At 43.0% G+C, this 19,371-nt stretch overlaps 2 protein-coding genes across 6 annotated transcripts; both read right to left on the reverse strand.

Moving 5' to 3' along the window:
- Nucleotides 1-483: 483 nt before the first annotated feature.
- plp1b (proteolipid protein 1b) lies at nucleotides 484-3,352 on the reverse strand (the record flags this gene model as incomplete). Its single annotated transcript, XM_080528912.1, has 7 exons — nucleotides 484-558; nucleotides 1,238-1,303; nucleotides 1,409-1,482; nucleotides 1,863-2,040; nucleotides 2,345-2,501; nucleotides 2,773-2,959; nucleotides 3,313-3,352. 7 exons carry the CDS (start codon nucleotides 3,350-3,352, stop codon nucleotides 484-486), a joined length of 777 nt encoding a protein of 258 aa, XP_080385038.1.
- A 5,093-nt stretch (nucleotides 3,353-8,445) lies between these two features.
- Nucleotides 8,446-19,371, reverse strand: LOC308155567 (neuroligin-3-like; the record flags this gene model as incomplete). 5 transcript variants are annotated; one of them, XM_080528903.1, is made up of 7 exons in its annotated part: nucleotides 8,446-9,262; nucleotides 9,959-10,748; nucleotides 15,165-15,350; nucleotides 16,158-16,307; nucleotides 17,460-17,528; nucleotides 18,093-18,152; nucleotides 18,891-19,371. In XM_080528903.1, 7 exons carry the CDS (start codon nucleotides 19,369-19,371, stop codon nucleotides 8,446-8,448), a joined length of 2,553 nt encoding a protein of 850 aa, XP_080385029.1. The 5 variants fall into 5 exon arrangements, with proteins under 5 accessions (XP_080385029.1, XP_080385031.1, XP_080385030.1 ...); XM_080528905.1 differs by lacking the exon at nucleotides 18,093-18,152 and having other exon boundaries at nucleotides 17,469-17,528; XM_080528904.1 differs by lacking the exon at nucleotides 18,093-18,152 and having other exon boundaries at nucleotides 17,469-17,518; nucleotides 18,878-19,371.

Below are 19,371 nucleotides of genomic sequence, written 5' to 3' on the forward strand. Positions count from 1 at the left end.
CAGATTTTCATGCAGAAATGTTGAAATAGTGAGTTACAGTGGGAAAACAGAGACTACATACCACACTCTTCCAATAACATCAGTGCCATATCACTAAAGCTCATAAAAAAAACGCGAACCAAAACCAGAGATACTACATCCAAAAATGAGCAACAAACTGAGAAAATGAGAAAATGAGCAACAAACTTCAGAGAATCATCCTCCTGGGCTGAGAACCTGGAGTAAGACATGTGAGCAGGGGAGGGGCTGGATGTTATGAACAGGAGTTCTATTCATCCCTTAGTCTGTTGTTCAAATGATAAACCAGATAGTTAGATGAACCGTTGGTCAGTTATTGGAGCCCTCCAGGTAAGCAGCCAGCAGTGTAGGTGATCCAGGTTGCAGGTTTGTGTAACAGGAGATGGATGTGGAGTTCAGTGGTGCATGTGAGACTGCCCCCTTCAGGCCAAGTCAATGGAGACGGATGGAGACAAGGCTCAGTGCCTAACAGCGGATCCCTTTGCTGCCCAGGAACCGCAGCACTGCGTAGTTGTAGGTGGTGGCTACCACATAGAGGAACTGGAGAGACATGGGGTAGAGAGAGAGAGAGAGAGAGAGAGAGAGAGAGAGAGAGAGAGAGAGAGAGAGAGAGAGAGAGAGAGAGAGAGAGAGAGAGAGAGAGAGAGAGAGAGAGAGAGAGAGAGAGAGAGAGAGAGAGAGAGAGAGAGAGAGAGAGAGAGAGAGAGAGAGAGAGAGAGAGAGAGAGAGAGAGAGAGAGAGAGAGAGAGAGAGAGAGAGAGAGAGAGAGAGAGAGAGAGAGAGAGAGAGAGAGAGAGAGAAAGAGAGAGAGAGAGAGAGAGAGAGGAAGAGGGACAGACAAACAAAACAAAACATCACTTTTACCCAGTAGGCTATAGAGCATCACAACACTGCCTCTTATTCTGTGCTACATTTCTCACTGTTATGCACCTATTATTACCATCAATACATACTGTAGAATGTAAGTCAGAGACATTTGGTGGTTGGTTGGAGAACTTTCATAGTCTTACCTGGTCTTATCTACATCATCATTGTGGAAAATCAATAAAGGTGTTACGATGGACAGTCAATAACATACTTTTCTTTTTCCTGCCTCTTATTTTCCTCTGCTAATGAGCATTCCATCAACCTCAGACCTCTTTAATGCTATGCCTACAACTAAACCAAATATTCATTCTCTGTACCTAATAAAGATTGCCAAAGTGATAATGTTACTCACCAAAGCCAAGAGAGCTATCCCTGCACCAGCAAAGGCAGCTATGTACAGGTCATATGTGAAATAGAACTGCAAAAACAGATGAAGACCGATAAGAGCCAGTCAATCAATGGTTTTAACAAGCATTCTTTCTCAAAGGTTATATAACAGGATACAGAGCTGGGGACAACTCACCTCGCTTGTTTTGCAAATGGCTGCCAAGGTCATTCCACATGCCTTCCCTGGCATTGCATTCCAAGGTAACAGTCAAAAAAAAAGAATGACTCATGAATTTGACAGTGAACACTTGAAAAACCACTTGAAAAACCAAGAAGACAATAATGTAGGCCCTGTATACTCTCTCTATGTAGGCCCTGTATACTCATATTGATTGATGCCACAACAACAAGAAATCAGCGTTCTATTCTATAGACATCTTGCCCACATATCTTTTTTTCGTTCTATCCTTGGTGATTTATCTAAGGTCCTTATGCTCAGTCCCAGTTCTGTATACTCATGTCAGGGAACAAGGAAGAGAGGCAGAAGGAGATTGTAAAACTCAGACGTCCTCTTCTTTAGAAACAGTGTTTTCCTTGGGTCCTTGGGTCTAAATATAAAAGGTTTGTCCGGACAGACAGACACAACGCACCATACTGCCTGGCATCCATGCACACCCAACCATGCTGGTTGATGCTTGGTGTTGTCTCAGCAAGAATGTTGATGGTGTGACAGGTTTGTGCCATGTTGAAGAAGAAGAAGACAGGTATGGCTGTGAAGGCAAACACTGCCAGCCAGATAATTGCCAGGATGTACGTCAATATGATGAACTGTGGGAGGAAGCCATACAGAGGGTCACAGGAAGTTATTGGTTAAGGGGAATACAGTATCTGACACAATCTCATAACTGCAGCCATAAAGCACGATGGATGGTAAAACTCTAATTTCTAACATGAAATTAAGCCTAATATCTCTGGGTGAGAATCGAATGAATAATTGGTAGAGTTGTTTCAAATTGTTTCTCATTGTCTATTGCAGTATATTGCTCATAAGCAGTCCTTCATTTGGCAGCCCAACATTAACGTGATGCCCCCCCACCCCCTTCACCCCATCTTTCCCCTCCCCTTTCCTCACCGTTAGGCTGAGGCAGCGGCCACATCTGGTGCTCCTGAACTCTCCGAAGGTCTGCTTGACAGCGCTGGTAGTGTAGAAGCCCTCGGCCAGCAGCAGGATACAGTAGAGGAAGAAGAAGGAAGCCAGGCCATAGATAACGTACTGGAAGTACTTGATGCTGCAACAGTCATGAGGACAGGTCAGTGGTCCATGGTAACCAAAGGAGCTTTAAGAGATGTCTGTTTTCAAACAGTCTAGACACTGCCAAGACATGGCTACTACTACTACTACTACTACAGAAGGAGCTCTATCCCCGTTGATGGTCTGATTTTAGCACTTTCCATCCTCACAAACAACAACATAACATTTTCAAACAAACAAACAGGTTTTCTGCACTCAAAAGTGAACATTTTACAGTACAATATGTTGATTAAAAATGGGTCACTCACAAGGAGGCCATGACAACGTAGTCTTGTATGTTGCGAGCGAAGTATGTCTCGACCAGGACCTCGGTCTGAGCCAGTGCCTCGTGCCCGCAGCCGCAGAACAGTGCCATGCCAGCGAAGCATAGCAGAGTGGCCACCAGGGACGGGTAGGGCACTGCCCCAAGGCAGCGGATACAGGTATCATAACAACCTGAGGGGGAATAATATATCAACACACACGCGGCACACACCGCACACACTATCACACAGCACATCTAAGCCACGGTCGCGACCGCAGTCACCCTCCTTGGGAGCTATGGAAATGTTGCTGCAAATCCATCAACATCCATCAACAGGCATGAAAGCAACAGAAAGATTACAGCTATAACAGCAGCGAAAGTGCAGAGCAGCGTATCCCAGTAAAGCGTCCATACAAAACTAGTCGCCACTGACTTCACTGAAATCTCACACACTTCCTTCAATGTAAGCTGTGCTGGTGAAGCAGGTAGCAAACATCCAGACTGTTAATGGCTGTATAGATAGGAATAGGAGAGAGAGAAGCACCTAAGGCTTTGCAAAGCCAAGGCTGCCTGACTGGAAACATTTGCTGCTTTCGCTCTTGTGCTCCGCAACAAGCAAGAGTCTAAACGAAACCCAGAGGACAAAGGACAAAAAGGACCTTCAGCAAGATATTGCAAGTAAAAAACAGCTCTCTCTGCACTGGTTTCATCCACATGTAAAATCTCTGCAGCTCTTGCCAACCCCTCACAGGTCAGCCCCTGCTCTCCAGAGTCCAGCCCTCTTTCACCACCGGCCACAAGCGTCACCAGGCAAGGATAGAGAGGGCAGTGAAGGGTGGGCTCCTGGAGCCTTGAGAAAAAGCTTCTCTTTGTGTTTGGAGACACAATGCTCCTTGTCTTAGCTACGAGCGGAGGGGAACAAAGGCCATCGATGTCAAACAAACAAAGACCATAGCACCACCTCTCTCTCACACACACACTCACACACACACATACACACACGCGCACACGCACACGCGCGCACACACACACACACACACACACACACACACACACACACACACACACACACACAAACTGGTACCATGGCACTGGGTGTCTATGTCAGCTCAGGGTGGGGTTCAAGTCTTCAAAGTGTGGGCGGAAGCACAATGAATGGGTGGAGGAGTGGAAAAATCTTCACAACAACAACGGTCATCAACGTTGTATGATCTACAAACCTCACCATGGAAGAGGGAACACTGTCGTGATCATACATTATAAATGACTGTGTTGCCACAATTGTCGTACACTGGTAAAATGCCCCTGTAATTTCGGTGTAATTTTTGTAGTCGGGAGGAACAAGGATATGAATTAAACACATTATTTAGAATAAAAACAGCAGCAGCTGGGAGATGGTTTGATTTCCTGAAAATGACATTGGCTGCAGTCAGACGCCCCCTCTTCTGCTGTGCTCTAATGTCAGTTAGAATGACAAATGTACCATGGTAACCTCTAAATGAAATCACAGCAAAAGACACTACTGGGATGCACATCGGTATCAGGTCCCTAAACCATTGTAAATATGTAACTAGAAATATTGTGCAGAGTGATGACTAATGTTTGAATGTGTGAAGCAGTTTGTTGATACAAGGCAGAGTTTCATGCAAGTGTGCTAATTATGCCTGCGACAAGTGTGGGAGTGTGAGAGCCTTTGACATGAGCGACCTTGCATGACCTCTTCCTGAGAGGCATCACTAGTCATCTGTCTCTGTGAACCCCGGGGATTTCTATGGTCCAGTTTCTCTTAAACAGAATACACTGATTAGCTAGATGAGAGTAACTTTAAAAAAATAAAAAAATAATTAACATAACTGATAACTTTCAGATTCTGAATATACAGTCTTTTTGATTCACAAGTTTTATATTCCAATATTTGTCAAACCAAAAAGTTGAGAGTAATAATTATCAATAAGTATGATTTATCAAGTAAAAAAAAAAAAAAAGACTATCTAGTTCAAAGTAATTATAATAAGTCTAAGATTATCTGTATAATCATATCTAGGTTTCATACGTATCTAGGTATGTCCAATGTTGTCTTGTGATAAGACTAATCTGTGATAAATAAATAATCCACAGGCGGACAACACATTATCACCAATATCATCCATACCATATAGTATACCATATCAGTCATTAAAAAAATAATGATTTAACTTAAATTATAGAACATTAATACACATATTCAACATGAAAATATACATATCATATTTTCAAAAATAATCATAAATTTGGTTAATGAGATAAACACCACAGACAATACTCTTTGCACATTGAAGACAAATAGCCCAGACACTCTAAATATCTGATTTACACTCACCCATGTCCAGACAGAAGTATGGGGTTATTGAAGTTTTGCTTGGCAGCTTTGTGACTGTGATATGGGGATATGAGAAGTTATTCCCCGCCACTCCTATATGAATCTGACCAACAATAGACAGACCCCCCAGCTCCCAGAGACACTTCTTAAAGACACAAAGTCCCTTTTCAACCGCCGACCATCACTTATGCAGCCATGGCTTCAACACTGAGGACAGCGCAGGGGTCAAAGACCCCAATAAGAAGTTTACTCTTGTTGTCTAGTAAACATCAGCATCAGTGTGTAAACGTGTCGCATTTCAATCAATCTTGCTCGCACCAGATACACATTATCGCTTGTAGCATTTTCTCAAGTTATTAACGCAGCAGGCTCTATTTAAAATGTGCATATTTCCCTTTGTAAATGGACTAAGTATCATATAGTACATTATATGTAATTTACTGTGCAAGTTGTATCAATGTATGATGGGACCCTTGATTTACAAACGTGTAAATGCTTTAAAGGTTATCAATCAAATACACCTCAATGCATAACTTTTCATATAATTTACGATTACAAATAATATTGCACCATATTTTTCCATATTTCTCCCTGTCTGAATATATGAGATATTCACCTATTCCAAGCTGCAACATTCCTATGCTTCCTATGTCTGAACTTAATATTTGCTGGATGCTTAGTGGACCCTGGATCAGTCTGTGGGCACTCAGTTTTTTTTCTGTGAGCAGTCAGGCTATTCATGGCCTACATTATGTGTGCTGCCTGTCTGCTGCATGTAAAAGACACCACATGGTAAATGAGAGCAGGCTTGGGCTGGTTGTAATATATGCCATTTAGCTGACGCTTTTATCCAAAGCGACTTACATTACAGTGAGTGCATACATTTTTCAGTATATATGGTCCCAGTAGGAATTAAACCCACAATCATAGCATTGTTAACGCCATGCTCTACCAACTGAGCCACAGAGGATTGTGGATGGTGCAGCATCTTCAGAAACAGAGAGATATGAAGAATATACAGACAAAAGAGCAAAACAAAATACAGGCCATCGAAATACCAGTGAGTGACATTGATGAAGTAAACTAACAAGGGGACATTGAGGGCTGGGTTCAGCTGCTGCCCTCCCTCCCTCATCCCCGACCCAGTTGATGTCAAAGCCCAGTCCATACAATGGAACCAGTGTGTAGCTGGAGCAAACACCACACTGTCTTTTTGGAGTGCGTCTGTACCCTCTTATCATCTTTGACTTTCCTTTTAAAGTCCTTGACAAAAATATCATCGTGCAGTTTAACATTTGTTTGCTAAAAGATGTGTCTCAACTGGTTGGGTCATAGAAGTGCATTGCCCTGATGTATGCATTGCCTATGTGTGCATTGCCCAAATGTACTTTCAAGTTTTGGTATTTGCTAGCACTTGTCGGCAAGTCTGCGTGCTTACTAATGTTTAAATGTGATATCATTGAATTAGACTAGCCCTGTCTGATTCACAAATAGAGATGATGATGGATTTTGACAAGGAGACAACTCAGTTCCAAAAAATCTTTAATCAGCCCATTTAGATTAAACAGTAGTATTAGTCAACTGTATTCTATGATAGCATCAAAGAAAGCAAGGTGATCATATTTCAGTGGGAAGTGCACTCATACAGTATGCTACTGTAAAGAGTGCCCAACATTGAATCCAAAAGAGCTTTCTATAGCAATGCTTCAAAAGTTACTATGAGTTCTGTTAAGGATGCCCATGGGTGATGTTCAGCTTGCTTCTGCATGTTACTTTTGAACTCCTTTCAAATCTGATTGATTCAGGTAGTTTATACATACAATTACAAAATACTTACAAATGTTTCTCTTTAACCTTATATTCATATAAACAAACAACAATCAAAAAAGTGCTGGTCTAAGTTATTCTGTACAAACAAGCCAAGCCAATGGAATCATATCAGTTGGTTAGAATAGGTGGCATCATAAGCTATTCTCTTCTAATTAAAGCAAAAGTAATATTCTCACAACGTATTTAGCGAACAAAGACACACAAAAAATAAAGGTACTTAGACGGACAAGCATAGATCGGAGTACAACACTGATTATGATTAAATTGAATACTTCAAACAATGTCAAAACAAATGCCAATTTACACTTTTACATTACACTTTCAAGTGTAAATACAGTCACACATTCACTCACTCACTCCCTCTCTCTCTCTCTCTCTCTCTCTCTCTCTCTCTCTCTCTCTCTCTCTCTCTCTCTCTCTCTCTCTCTCACACACACACACACATACACACACACACACACACACACACACAAACACACACACACACACACACACACACACACACACACACACCTACACACCTACGTGTCCTTGAAAATGCACATATTATGCTCACAAGCACCCATGCTCTCTCTCTTTCTCGCTCTGTCTCTCCCTCATACAGAAACACACACACACACACACACACACACACACACACACGCACGCACACACACACACACACACACACACACACACACACACACACACACACACACACACACACACACACACACACACACACACACATACAGAGTACATACAGAGTACATACAGAGTACATACGTACATACACATATATGTATATAGGGGTGATATTGTGCATATTCAAATAGAAATATTGTGGGATAGATTTGACACTTTTACTACAAATTGTAATCAATATTACAGCAGTAGTTAAATTTATCACAGTCACAGTAACATAGTAGTTCTCTAGGCAGAACATGTTACAGTAACAAGCCATTCCTAAGTCAGTAAGTAAAAAATACCCTTTTAAGTAGTGTACATTGAGTAATATGTATAAAACAGCTTAATAACACACATTTTCAGCTTTTCACAAATGTCATTTCAGTCAGTGATGAGTCCAATGTCACTTGTTCCACAGATTTTGAAGAACTTGTTGAAGAACAAAACAGATATTACAGTAAGAAAAAAGCTTCCCATACAAATCCAACTGTACAAACATTATGCTGAGGTCGTACAAGAGAAAGTAAAAAAAATGTTACCCTCAAAAGACAAGAATGGGAAATAAAAAGCACTTTTTTATTTGGACAAGCTCACAAAAGCTTTTGAAAATGATTATTAGAAAATGACACTGCTAGTAGATGTCCTCTTGTGAGGAGAGACAATAGTATATTGGCGGTCCTACACCCATGACCATAAAAAGCTTGCATGGATGTATGAACATAAAACCTATTTTACCCCCACAGCCCAACTACCGCTTCGTATTCATTCATAGACGACTGTACAGCTCATCCCTCTGCCTTCCCTTTGCCCTCCCAGGCCAGACTATACCCGTGTGGTGGAGTGGGAGTGGGGCAGGCCTGTGGAGTTGTACCCTGCTGGGAAGGTGCTGTAGGGGTGCATGTTGGGGAGGCCCATCAAGGAGTTGGGGATCATAGTGATGTTGTTTGGGGTCATGAGGGGAATGTCGTCAGGTGAGCGGCGCAGGGTGAGGGTGTAGTCGAGGTTAGGGGAGAGGTGCAGGGGGTTGTGGAGGGAGTCACACTGGCTCATCTGGTTGCTCTGGTTCATCTGATGGGACAGGCTCTCATCGATGGTGTTGGTGTGGCTGACATCGTTGCCGTTGCTCTGCATCTGGGGGCTGGGCTGGTGGAGGCCGTCCTGGCGGCTGCGCTTGTCCTTGCGGTAGTAGAGGGCTGCGAAGGCCAGCACGTTGAGGAAGAGCAGAGAGGCGCCCACGGCGATGGTGACACTCAGCTCTGTGGAGTAATCTCTGGGGTTGGCCACAATCAGAGGGCCCGTCTCCTCACCCTCCCCGTTGCTGCTGTGAGCTGTGGACACGGGCGGCCTCTTGGTGCTGGATGACCTGCTCTTGCCGTTAGAGTTGGTGGTGTCCTGGGGTGGTACCTTGGTGGTGGTGGAGGTGTAGTGGAACATGTCGTGAAGATTGTACAGGTGGGGCACCAGGTGTTTCCAGAAGGCTACCTTGGTGGCACGGTAGTGGTCCCGGATGCGAGGCTTCAGGCCGATGTGCAGGTACAGCTGGTCATGGGGGTCGTACTTAGACCACGCAACCTCCTCAAACCGGTTGGCCTTGGTGTGGATGAACTTGGTGTCCTGGGGCACCGGCTTGTTGGGGTCTCTGCATACACACAGTAAAGACGAGGTTAGAATACCATTGAATAAATAGGTTATTATTAAGCACACACTTAGGGAAGTCATTATCATTCCATTCGTCTTGTTGACTGGAGCTAAAAAGAAAGCTAGATTAGAGTAGTGGAGTATGACTCTTTGATGTAATTCCATAGTCTCTCCTCAAGGGATCAGCGTTTCCTCAATATTTCCTGCTGTCCACCCTAACCAACTTTCTAAACACTACTGATCTCTAGCCTAACATACTATTCTTACTCATTCAGTGTGTCAGAGGGTGAAAGTGTGTAGGGGCAATGGAGTCAGACTCCGTTGTACTATAAATCATGTGCGTCTATGCCTCTGCCAATCAAGCAGTAAAGGCTGAAGCAAGACAGCGGTTTCAGAAGGCCGAGTTCCTACATTGTGCTTGAATACATTACCCTTTGAATACATACGCTCTCGATTCTCTGTAATATCAGTGTCGGTACTATCAGGTCTGTGACAGGCTACAGTATGTCTTGCAATATGAACACTCTTTCCATCTGACATTCGCAGCAATCTTCAAGCCGAGGCACGACTATAAATGAGTATAATTTTGAGAGAAAAAAAAGATCACTCTCCAAAAATCCACAAACGCGCCTCGTTTAAGGGACTCTACTGTAGCAGACTAGATCATGTGTGAGACTGGCTGGACCAGTGTACTCACCCACTCTTGGCAAAGTTGGTCCAGTAGGTCATGACCACCGCGCTGAGCATGATGTCGTTCCTGGAGAAGTTGCAGGGGAACAGGTCTGTGGGTCCGATCATGGGGATGCCAAAGACATAGGGCACCTCGTCCCCGTGGGCTGAGTCTGACCACACAGGCTTCATCAGGCTCTGGCAGTGGTGGTAGAAGGCGTAGAAGTAGGTGGGCGAGCCATAGCGGGCGTGCAGGTCAGCGGTCACCACCGAGGGCTCCACCCACTGGTGGTCCGTGAACAGGGCCACCAGGGTCTTCCTCCTGGTCTCCGGGTTGTCTCTGTCAGCCCAGTCCGTGTACATGAACTTGATGGTTTCCCTCAGGGTGTCCTTCCCCTCTGGGTACCCATACAGGCTGTCCACAAAGTCAGAGACGGCAAAGTCAAAGTCACTGCCGGACACGCCGTCCTCCAGGTCCACCACGTTATCCACAAACCGCAGGCCCTCCCCCTGGTTGACGCCCAGCATGATGTCGTAGTTGAGGAACTCGCCTTGCTCCATCAGGATCTCTGGGTCGTCGGGGATGACGTCACCGTCGATGACGGGGCCGAAGGCCACGTGGTAGCGGGCGGGCTGGATGTCCTGCTCCACCAGCTCTCGGGCGGTCTTCTTCTGCAGACAGGCCACCATGTCCAGGGTGTCTAAGACATTACAGCCCACCCTCTCAGCCAGCATGCGGGTGTACTTGACAGGCTGGTAGTTGACAGCCCAACTGGACAGGGCTGAGCCACTCTGGATGATAGCTCTGTGGAACAGTCCTGGGGAGATCACAGTACAAACACAAACACAGATGAGAGGGGGTCTAGCCAACAACCATCTGACACATCCATGTTCTACAAGACACATGTGAATAGTGTTTTTTTCTATGGCTTCTATATAGGGCCATGTTTTACCTGATCCGATAGATTATTTATTTGCTAAGTGCACTGTTTTATCTAAGAAAGTGTAAAACATCAAACATCTTCACCGTCTCTACCTCCCCAAATATATTTTGGGTCTGTTCCCTTAGATCACCTTCCTTAGGTTGAATGTGAAAAAAGTTTTTCCTAAAAATACAAATGCAGAGGACAGAATGTATAATCTAAATCATATTCATTCAAGTTGATACAGTGTATCATTAACAATAAAAAATTATGTTTAGTAAGTGGTGCATATGTAAGGTTGCACAACATTGGCCACACTGAAAAATAATTGAATTAATGAAATTCTTACTCAACACAAAGACTTCATATTTGCATAGAGATTTGAGGCACTCATCTATGAGAGCACTGCTCTTTTTTTTGGAAAAGATGGAAATTCAGAGACCTCACTGTGAATACATAGCTTTGATGAAAACATCACTGTTAAATTAACCTTTAAGATTACATTTTTAAAAATTCTATTAAATCAGCCCAACTTTGGGAAAACATTCGCTCCAATGATCACGATCTGTATTACAGACAGATACAACAGACTCAGAATGTTCTGCACGCTCCACACTCTAGTCTAGTCAGTCAAACCTAGCTTGTTCAGTGGTTACTGAGCGGTCAGAAGTAGATGGGCTGTTGGTGTTCAACATGAAATGACCGACAACTGTAAATGTAAAACACTTCGTTTTTAGACTGTTAGACATCACCACAGCATGGGGGTGAGGGATGAGCTTCCTTAGGCTCAATATAATTTTGTTCTCTGTGTTTAGAGCAAAACCAAATCACATTGTGTCTTTCATTTGGGTCTCCACCTCAGAATGCCAATATAAGGATAACAGGTGTTCTATCAGAGCTACATTGCCTGTGAAAAGAGGCTAGATTTGTACTATCTATCATAGATGGGCTTTCTTTGTTCCTCTCAATAATCCTTCCTCACAGTATGACCATCAGAACCACCAGTAATGGAGGTAATTGTACAGGTAAACAAAACAATAAACATAGAAAGAAACCCATGCCCCAAATCAATAGTACATCAGTAGTGTGTGGTGTACTGTATGTATGATAACAGTCTGCACCCCCTACAGGGAGCAGGGAACATCACAGTGGGGTACAAAGTCAGTCATGACATGTTGCTAGTGTCTGTCCTCAATACCTCAGGGACATCTATCACTTAATCACACTATTGGGTATGAGTATTGCATTTGCTGGGCAAACTATAGTAGTGTATTTCAATCCAATCAAAACAAGCAGTGTCAACCGATGCCCACCTCCTGCAGTCAGTGTGTACTTGGCGTCTGGGTCCTTGGGTTTTATGAAAGGCGCTATACAAATACAAGTTATTATTATTATTATTATTATTATTAGTGCAAGAGTTGATGAAAATCTTCAGGCTAACAGGAACTCAAACCGACACAACAAGAAAAGAACAGACCACACTGCGCTTCACTCATTCATATACTGTATGATTCACTGTGATTATGCAATATGATTCACTGACTGTGACTATGTGCTGTATCTAACCAACTATCTCCTTCAGAACAACCTTCTTGACCCTCACCAATCCGGCTTTAAGGCAGGGTACTTTACTGTGACTGCTCTCCTTGCTGTCACGGAGGCTCTCCATTCCGCTCGAGATTCATCCCTCTCCTCTGTTCTCATTCTCCTAGATCTGTCTGCTGCCTTTGACACAGTAAACCACCAGATCCATCTCTCCACCCTCTCAGAACTGGGTATCTCTGGCTCTGCACTCTCCTGGTTTGCATCCTACCTGGCTGATCGCTCTTACCAAGTGATGTGAAGAGGATTGCCGTCCTCTTCATGAGCCCTCACCACTGGGGTCCCCCAGGGCTCCGTCCTAGGGCCCTTACTGTTCTCCCTCTATACCAAGTCTCTTGGTTCTGTAATGTCCTCACATGGCTTCTCTTGCTGTCTTTCCCCCCCTCTGACTCATGAGGCAACACATGTCTCTGCATGTCTTGCAGACATCTCTGCTTGGATGTCAGCCCACCACCTCAAGCTCAACTTTAACAAGACTGAGCTACTCTTCCTTCCCGGGAAAGCCTGCCCTCTCCGAGACTTAGACAGTAGAGAACTCTACTGTAACCTCCTCCCAGACAGCCAAGATCCTTGGGGTGATCCTCGAAAACCACTTATCCTGTGCGGTGAACATCACAGTGACAGCACACTCCTGCAGATTCTTCCTCTACAACATCAGAAGAATTCTCTCATGTTATCCCCTCCATCGCATCCTTCACTGGCTCCCGATAGCAGCTCACATCAGATTCAAGACCCTGGTGCTCGCCTACCGGGCGGCAAAGGGAACAGCCCCTTCCTACCTGCAAGCAATGGCCACCCCCCAAACACCAGTTGTTCACTCTGCTCTTCCACCTCTGCTGGCTGACTGGCTCCACTGCCTCTACACAGATACGGCAGTCGTGCCACCCGGTCATGTCTCTTCACTATACTGACAACCCGCTGGTGGAGCGAGCTTCCCACTGCTGTCAGGACTGCAAAAATCACAACTGTCCCTCCTTACCTTCTACCCCCCTGTACAGTTTCTTCAGTGTCATAATAATAATAATAATAAAATAAATTATATATATTTTAAAATGCTTACTTCCGCTAGCATGATGACTGCCAATAGCCCCAGGCCAGAGCATAGATTACTTTTTCCTGGTATGACTGGTGGATAGATGATTCACTTACTTAGTCAAATGTATTTGTTGTACGTCGCTTTGGATAAAGGAGTCTGCTAAATGCAAAACATTTAATTAAATGTAAATTAAATGTAACTATGAAATGATCAGACACCAAGCCACATTTGGCCTGTAGTGTAACTACCTCATTGTATAAAGCAAGGAAATAGATTATTTGAATATGATGTTTTAAGCATGTCTAAATATGTAATTTTCTAGTATAAACATATTTTGTACACTGCCAACAATTTATGATGGTTCTTGATGAATGATTAAAACATGAATTTGAGTGAGGAGTCTGAATACTGGGTTGTATCACGATGGCTCAAACACTTTCAGGGAGCATGCCATAGCTTCTTCTGGTTAGAGCTGTGGTCTAATGTAATAAAGGGCTGATTGATTAGAGGAGAGGCAGAGGAGGTTGTGTGTGTGTGTGTGTGTGTGTGTGTGTGTATGTGTGTATGTGTATATGTGTATGTGTGTGTGTGTGTGTGTGTGTGTGTGTGTGTGTGTGTATGTGTGTGTGTCTATGTGTGTGTGTGTGTGTGTGTGTGTGTGTGTTTGTGTGCGTGTGTGTGTGTGCGTGTGTGTGTGTGTGTGTGTGTGTGCGTGTGTGTGTGTGTGCGTGTGTGTGTGTGTGTGTGTGTGTGTGCGCGTGCCCGCGTGTGTGTGTGCACATACTTATGTGTGTGCGTGTGTGTGTTAAGGCACAGATGCCACTGTCTTTGTTTCAGATTTAGTGGCTTTGCTTAATTCATTCACAACCTCCCTCCATTTCGACTGGTGGTGAGGGTTAGTAGAGATATGGATGAGGTCTCTCTCAGACCAGGAGAAACTAGAATGTGTAAAACAGAGTGTAAAACAGAGTGTAAAACAGAGGTTTAAAGGGAACTGTATTGATAAGCCCTGTGGCTGAACGGTGTGCGCATAAATGTGTAGATGTAAAGATATAAAGTTAAATTGATAGATACTGTAGATATTTCAACCCTATACACTCCTTTAAATTTATAGGCGTTTCTGTTTAAGGGGCTCACTCTTTAACAGGCAATGCTTTTAGGCTGATTAGATTCAGGAGCGAACAATAGCCATCACTTAACTTTACCACTGCCTCCACTACCCTACCCCCATACCCACACACTTCACTAACTCTGAACAACCATTTGGAGTTTAACTTAACATAGGATAATAAACCGTGATTAAAATAAGGTCAATTAATTCAGATTTGGTTGAGGACAAGGGTTGGGCTCTGCAATGTAGAAATGCTTTTAAAATGTGAAATACTACAGAAATGTTTGCATACAAACATCAAGGTAAAGGGGATAAAGTAACGGCCCTGTCACTGGATAATGTGAGTCACTAACCTGAAACAAGACAGGAGATCACATGTGCAGTATGGTGATCAACATGATGGTAAAGTGATGCAATTCTAAATACACAGACATCTAGTAAGTGTTTGTGCTTAGTACTGCAGGCTGATGAATAACTGTGCCAGTGTTTATCCCCATTGGGTATCGGTGTTCACTGTTGAGCATCCCAGCCCCCCTCCTTTCTCAACAGGTTGAGAACTTACCCTCTGAATGGTGGGACAATGTCAACAGACTGACACAAGAGGCCCCAATTCCAGATCCAAAAACAGTGATGCGACCCGGGTCTCCTCCGAAATAGCCAATGTTCTTACTGATCCACCGCAGGGCTTGGATCTGGTCCAAGAGACCATAGTTCCCTTTAGCTGCCTGGTCACCTGTACTGAGGAACCCTGAAATGTGCAGTAGAGGACAGAACAAATTACTTTTTGGTCTTAGATCAGTCCAGGTAATATACTGTACCACAAGGTCCAACACCTCACTCTGAACTTCTGCTCCTCCTGACAGCATTGACCCTCGTAATAAGGACACCATCACTACTGTTTGCCTCAGTGGCAACCTCTCCTATCCTCTACTCCAGTGTGTATTGATGCAGTCTACATTGGGACATAGCCAAATAAGCTACAATATCCATCACAGGGAGAAGGCAGGCCCTCCCCGCCCCTCACACACAGATGGATGAAGTGTTACAGCAGTGATGTCACACCAACAAGAAAGACTCCTGACCTTGGTTGTGACTCCTGCATACCTTTTTAAGCTGCCAAAGGCTCTCAATCTCTCTGCAGGTGAGATAAATTCACCTCAAGGAAGATGAACAGCGAAAAACAGTGCTTTTAAATACAGTAAAAGCAGATTATTTGCTCAAAGTGCAGGGTGATGGATATTCATGCCCTATGTCCTCTTAGAACAATTATTTTCTGCATATCTCATCTTACGCACTTGATAATACAATATCAACATGGCTGTATACATTTTACAAGATTAATATAATTTGATACCAACACATGACATAAGATGCTAGATTTAGCTCGTTCTTTCAAGTTTGAATAATTGAAATCAACACCGTGTATCAACTAATGGAAATAAATTAAGTAAAGTGGAGAGAAAAGTATCAACTTCATGAGAAGAAAAATACTTATCTTCCCAATGTCAGTATTTCTTTTTCAAGACTATCAAAGACACAGAGAATATCCTATCACCTAATACGCCGACCCTGTAGTTGAGAGTGACAACGATGACATTCCCATAGCTGGCAAGAACGCTCCCATCGATCAGGTTCCCTGTGCCCTCCATGTAGGATCCTCCATGGATGTAGACCATCACAGGCTTAGGTTCAGAGTCCCGGATATCTGCAGAGACAATCAACTATTTATACATGCACTTAACAACAACTCTCAGAAACTAAACTCTAAAACATAATTTAAGATAAAGTCAAGGTAATGGCTTTGATTAGAGCAGATATGCTTTGGTGATTAAGGCTGTGGTTGAGAAGCACCAATGGAGACAAAATGCAAAGCAAGGATACTTTTCATCAGAGACTGTTTAAAAGTGAATGTATCTACTGAAACTTTCAGTTCCTCATAACTTTGTTCATACTATACTGTACGTGTTCACACTGTTCAACAGAGCATGCTCAATCGAGCAAGGTGGCGTTTTATGAGTGCCACATTCATCAATGAATTAGGCAAAATGGCAATTCATGTCGCATCTAAAACAACAAAAGAAAGAGATATTGTTTGTTAGGATCAGACATGTGAACTGTAATGGCAGTGCAATGTTCTAAATGTCCATGTAGGAGTGGTATTTAAAGTATATACGGGACAAAACAGTTCAAGTGTTCATGTGAAGGGTTCAGTACTTATAAGTGAGTTTAACACAGACCATACTGTATGTATAATCCTGTGTTGCCATAAAATAACACAAACAATCACATTCACATACACTTATTACATTTCCAATCACACTCAATATCCTGTGCAACAAATGGTCACATCATAATGGTCTTCCCATGTGAGTCAATAAGAGTTCATACAAATTGTAATAAACAGCACTGGATCATTAGAAACAGCACTGGGAATCCCTAAAAGACAGCTTTTTCTTTTCTTTTTTAAACATACTTATTAGTACATTTGAAGAAACATGTGTGAGTAGTACATTTATCTAATTGCCACTGCATTTGTAAAAACAACAAATACCGTAAGCACCCGACCATTGGACCAGCATTCAAAAGCCATTTTGACAAATTGACTCGCACACCTACATTTATCTTCAAGGGAGAATGTCAGACGGCATGTATCCAGTGTCCCAAAAACAAAATCCATGACAAAAAAAAAAAGCAAAAAAAAAAAAACATGGCTAAGAAACTACAAGAATCAAAACACTATTTTGCAAACAATGATTTCCATATCTGAAGTGTCAAAGGTTTGTCAAGAAATTATGTCTGTGAAAATTTCAAAAATCTAAAGGAATAAAAAAGAACTCATGCATTAAACTCTGAGCACCAAAAATACCTTCAGCCTTATCACTGTCACCATGAGAGAAATCCGCTCCTTGACTCTTGCTTTGGGTCCCTAGGATCAAATGAGGGGGGGAAAACAAAGAAAGTACAAGAGAATTCAAAAAAAATAGCATGATTGATATTGTTATATGGAATAGATATCGAATCCATCTCAGAAAATCAGTGAAAAAAGAAGAAGAAAAAGCATAGGCTATGCCTTAATTGAGAGAGCCTCTTTTCCCTGCCAACCCATCTGTCTGAAAAAAGGTTATCAACATACTGACAAACAGTATATTTTGACATTAATATGATATGAAATATGGTCCTCTAATAAAAATTGTAAATGTGTTCTTCAAACATGTAATGAGTGGATGCAATTGTGTGGAATGATCATTACTCTTTGGTGAGCTCCGAACACTGAAACAGGCACACATGCATCATGCACCCACACTCGTACCCAAACGCAAACATGCCCTCCACGCACGCACGCACACAAATTGACAAGACAGATATTAGTCTTTCCTGTGTTTAATATCTCTGCATAACTTGCATGGATGATGATGCTGGGTTCTTGGTTTTTAGCAGACTCTCAAGTCACTCTCGGCTCCATCTGTCCATCCTTTGTTAGCTTACATACCTTCTTCTCTACATACTTTCTTGTTCGGTTTTCTGGCACATTCCTTGGATATTCTTTTGACTGAAAAGTTAATGAAAGACTACAAAATAACAAAAAGCTCTGAAAGATTATAGATGCATGCAAACCCCGAGACCCAACCCTGTCCATTTTGCATCACGTCAGGACAGTCAAGGGAGATATTCATAAGATAAAATCATAATCATAATGAATAAACACTTTCACATGCATTCTGTTTATGAGCCCTCATACACGACACAGAATGAAGGACATGTTTTAATCAATCACAAAAGATTTTACTGGAGATATAGCACTTTTGTATTTGTCCAGTAAATATTGATCAACCGCATACAAATAAACTTACTGTACTTCAACTCTTACACTGTTAAACGACACCCATTGCAAACAATTCTACAACTGGCATCTATATTTCACCAGCCTGACACGGCTTTACAGTGTCAAAACTATTGGCCCATTGGCCCACAGCAGGACATTAGATAAAGGCCATGCTAGAGGATATATTTGGCCTTCAAATGATTTGTTGTTGAACATACATATTCATTTGTTTCATCTATGTGTGAAAGTATGTTTCTTTGTAAGAGAGCACAGGAGAGGATCTCAACAATGATATGGTGTGAGGAGTTGATGACATGACTTCAACTTGAGGTGGCACAAATGAGATGGACAATGACAACTGCTCATGCTCAAGACAGGATGATCGCCAGATGACAGCAAGGCCAATAAAGTGGTCATTAAAGGACATTGATTGTTATTTTCCACCATTTTACCCTACCGACTCACCATCTTCTGTTGGAACAAAGATGTTTAAATATAAGCAGTCTTCATTCTGGTCCTGAATGTACGTGGCCACTGTGTCCAGGTTATAGGTGAACCATATGGGCATCATGACATCGGACACTGTGTTGCGGATGTTCTGAGGACACACAGGTGTAAAGTGGGTAGCATTCTTGATCCCAGACCAGGAGGAGGGCTGGTCTGGGGGCATGAAGCGCTTCTCACCCATGGGAGGGGCAGCATATGGGACCCCCAGGTACTGGTCAACAGGTCGAAGGACCTCACTAGGCACAGATACCCTGAGGCCCCTCAGTTTTCCGTACTGGGTGTTCACAGTAGGGTAAAAGTTCTGGCTTGTTGCCTCGGTGAATAGCCAGTAGGAACATAACATCCACCATAAAAGACCACAGCGAGTGCTGTTTGCAGTTCCTCGTCCATGTGATAGGTGTACAGGCAACAGACAGTCTCTCAATGTTGCCAACCACAT

The sequence above is a fragment of the Nansenia antarctica genome (assembly GCF_963989245.1).
Source record: "Nansenia antarctica genome assembly, chromosome: 4".
In the NCBI taxonomy this organism is placed as follows: domain Eukaryota; kingdom Metazoa; phylum Chordata; class Actinopteri; order Argentiniformes; family Microstomatidae; genus Nansenia; species Nansenia antarctica.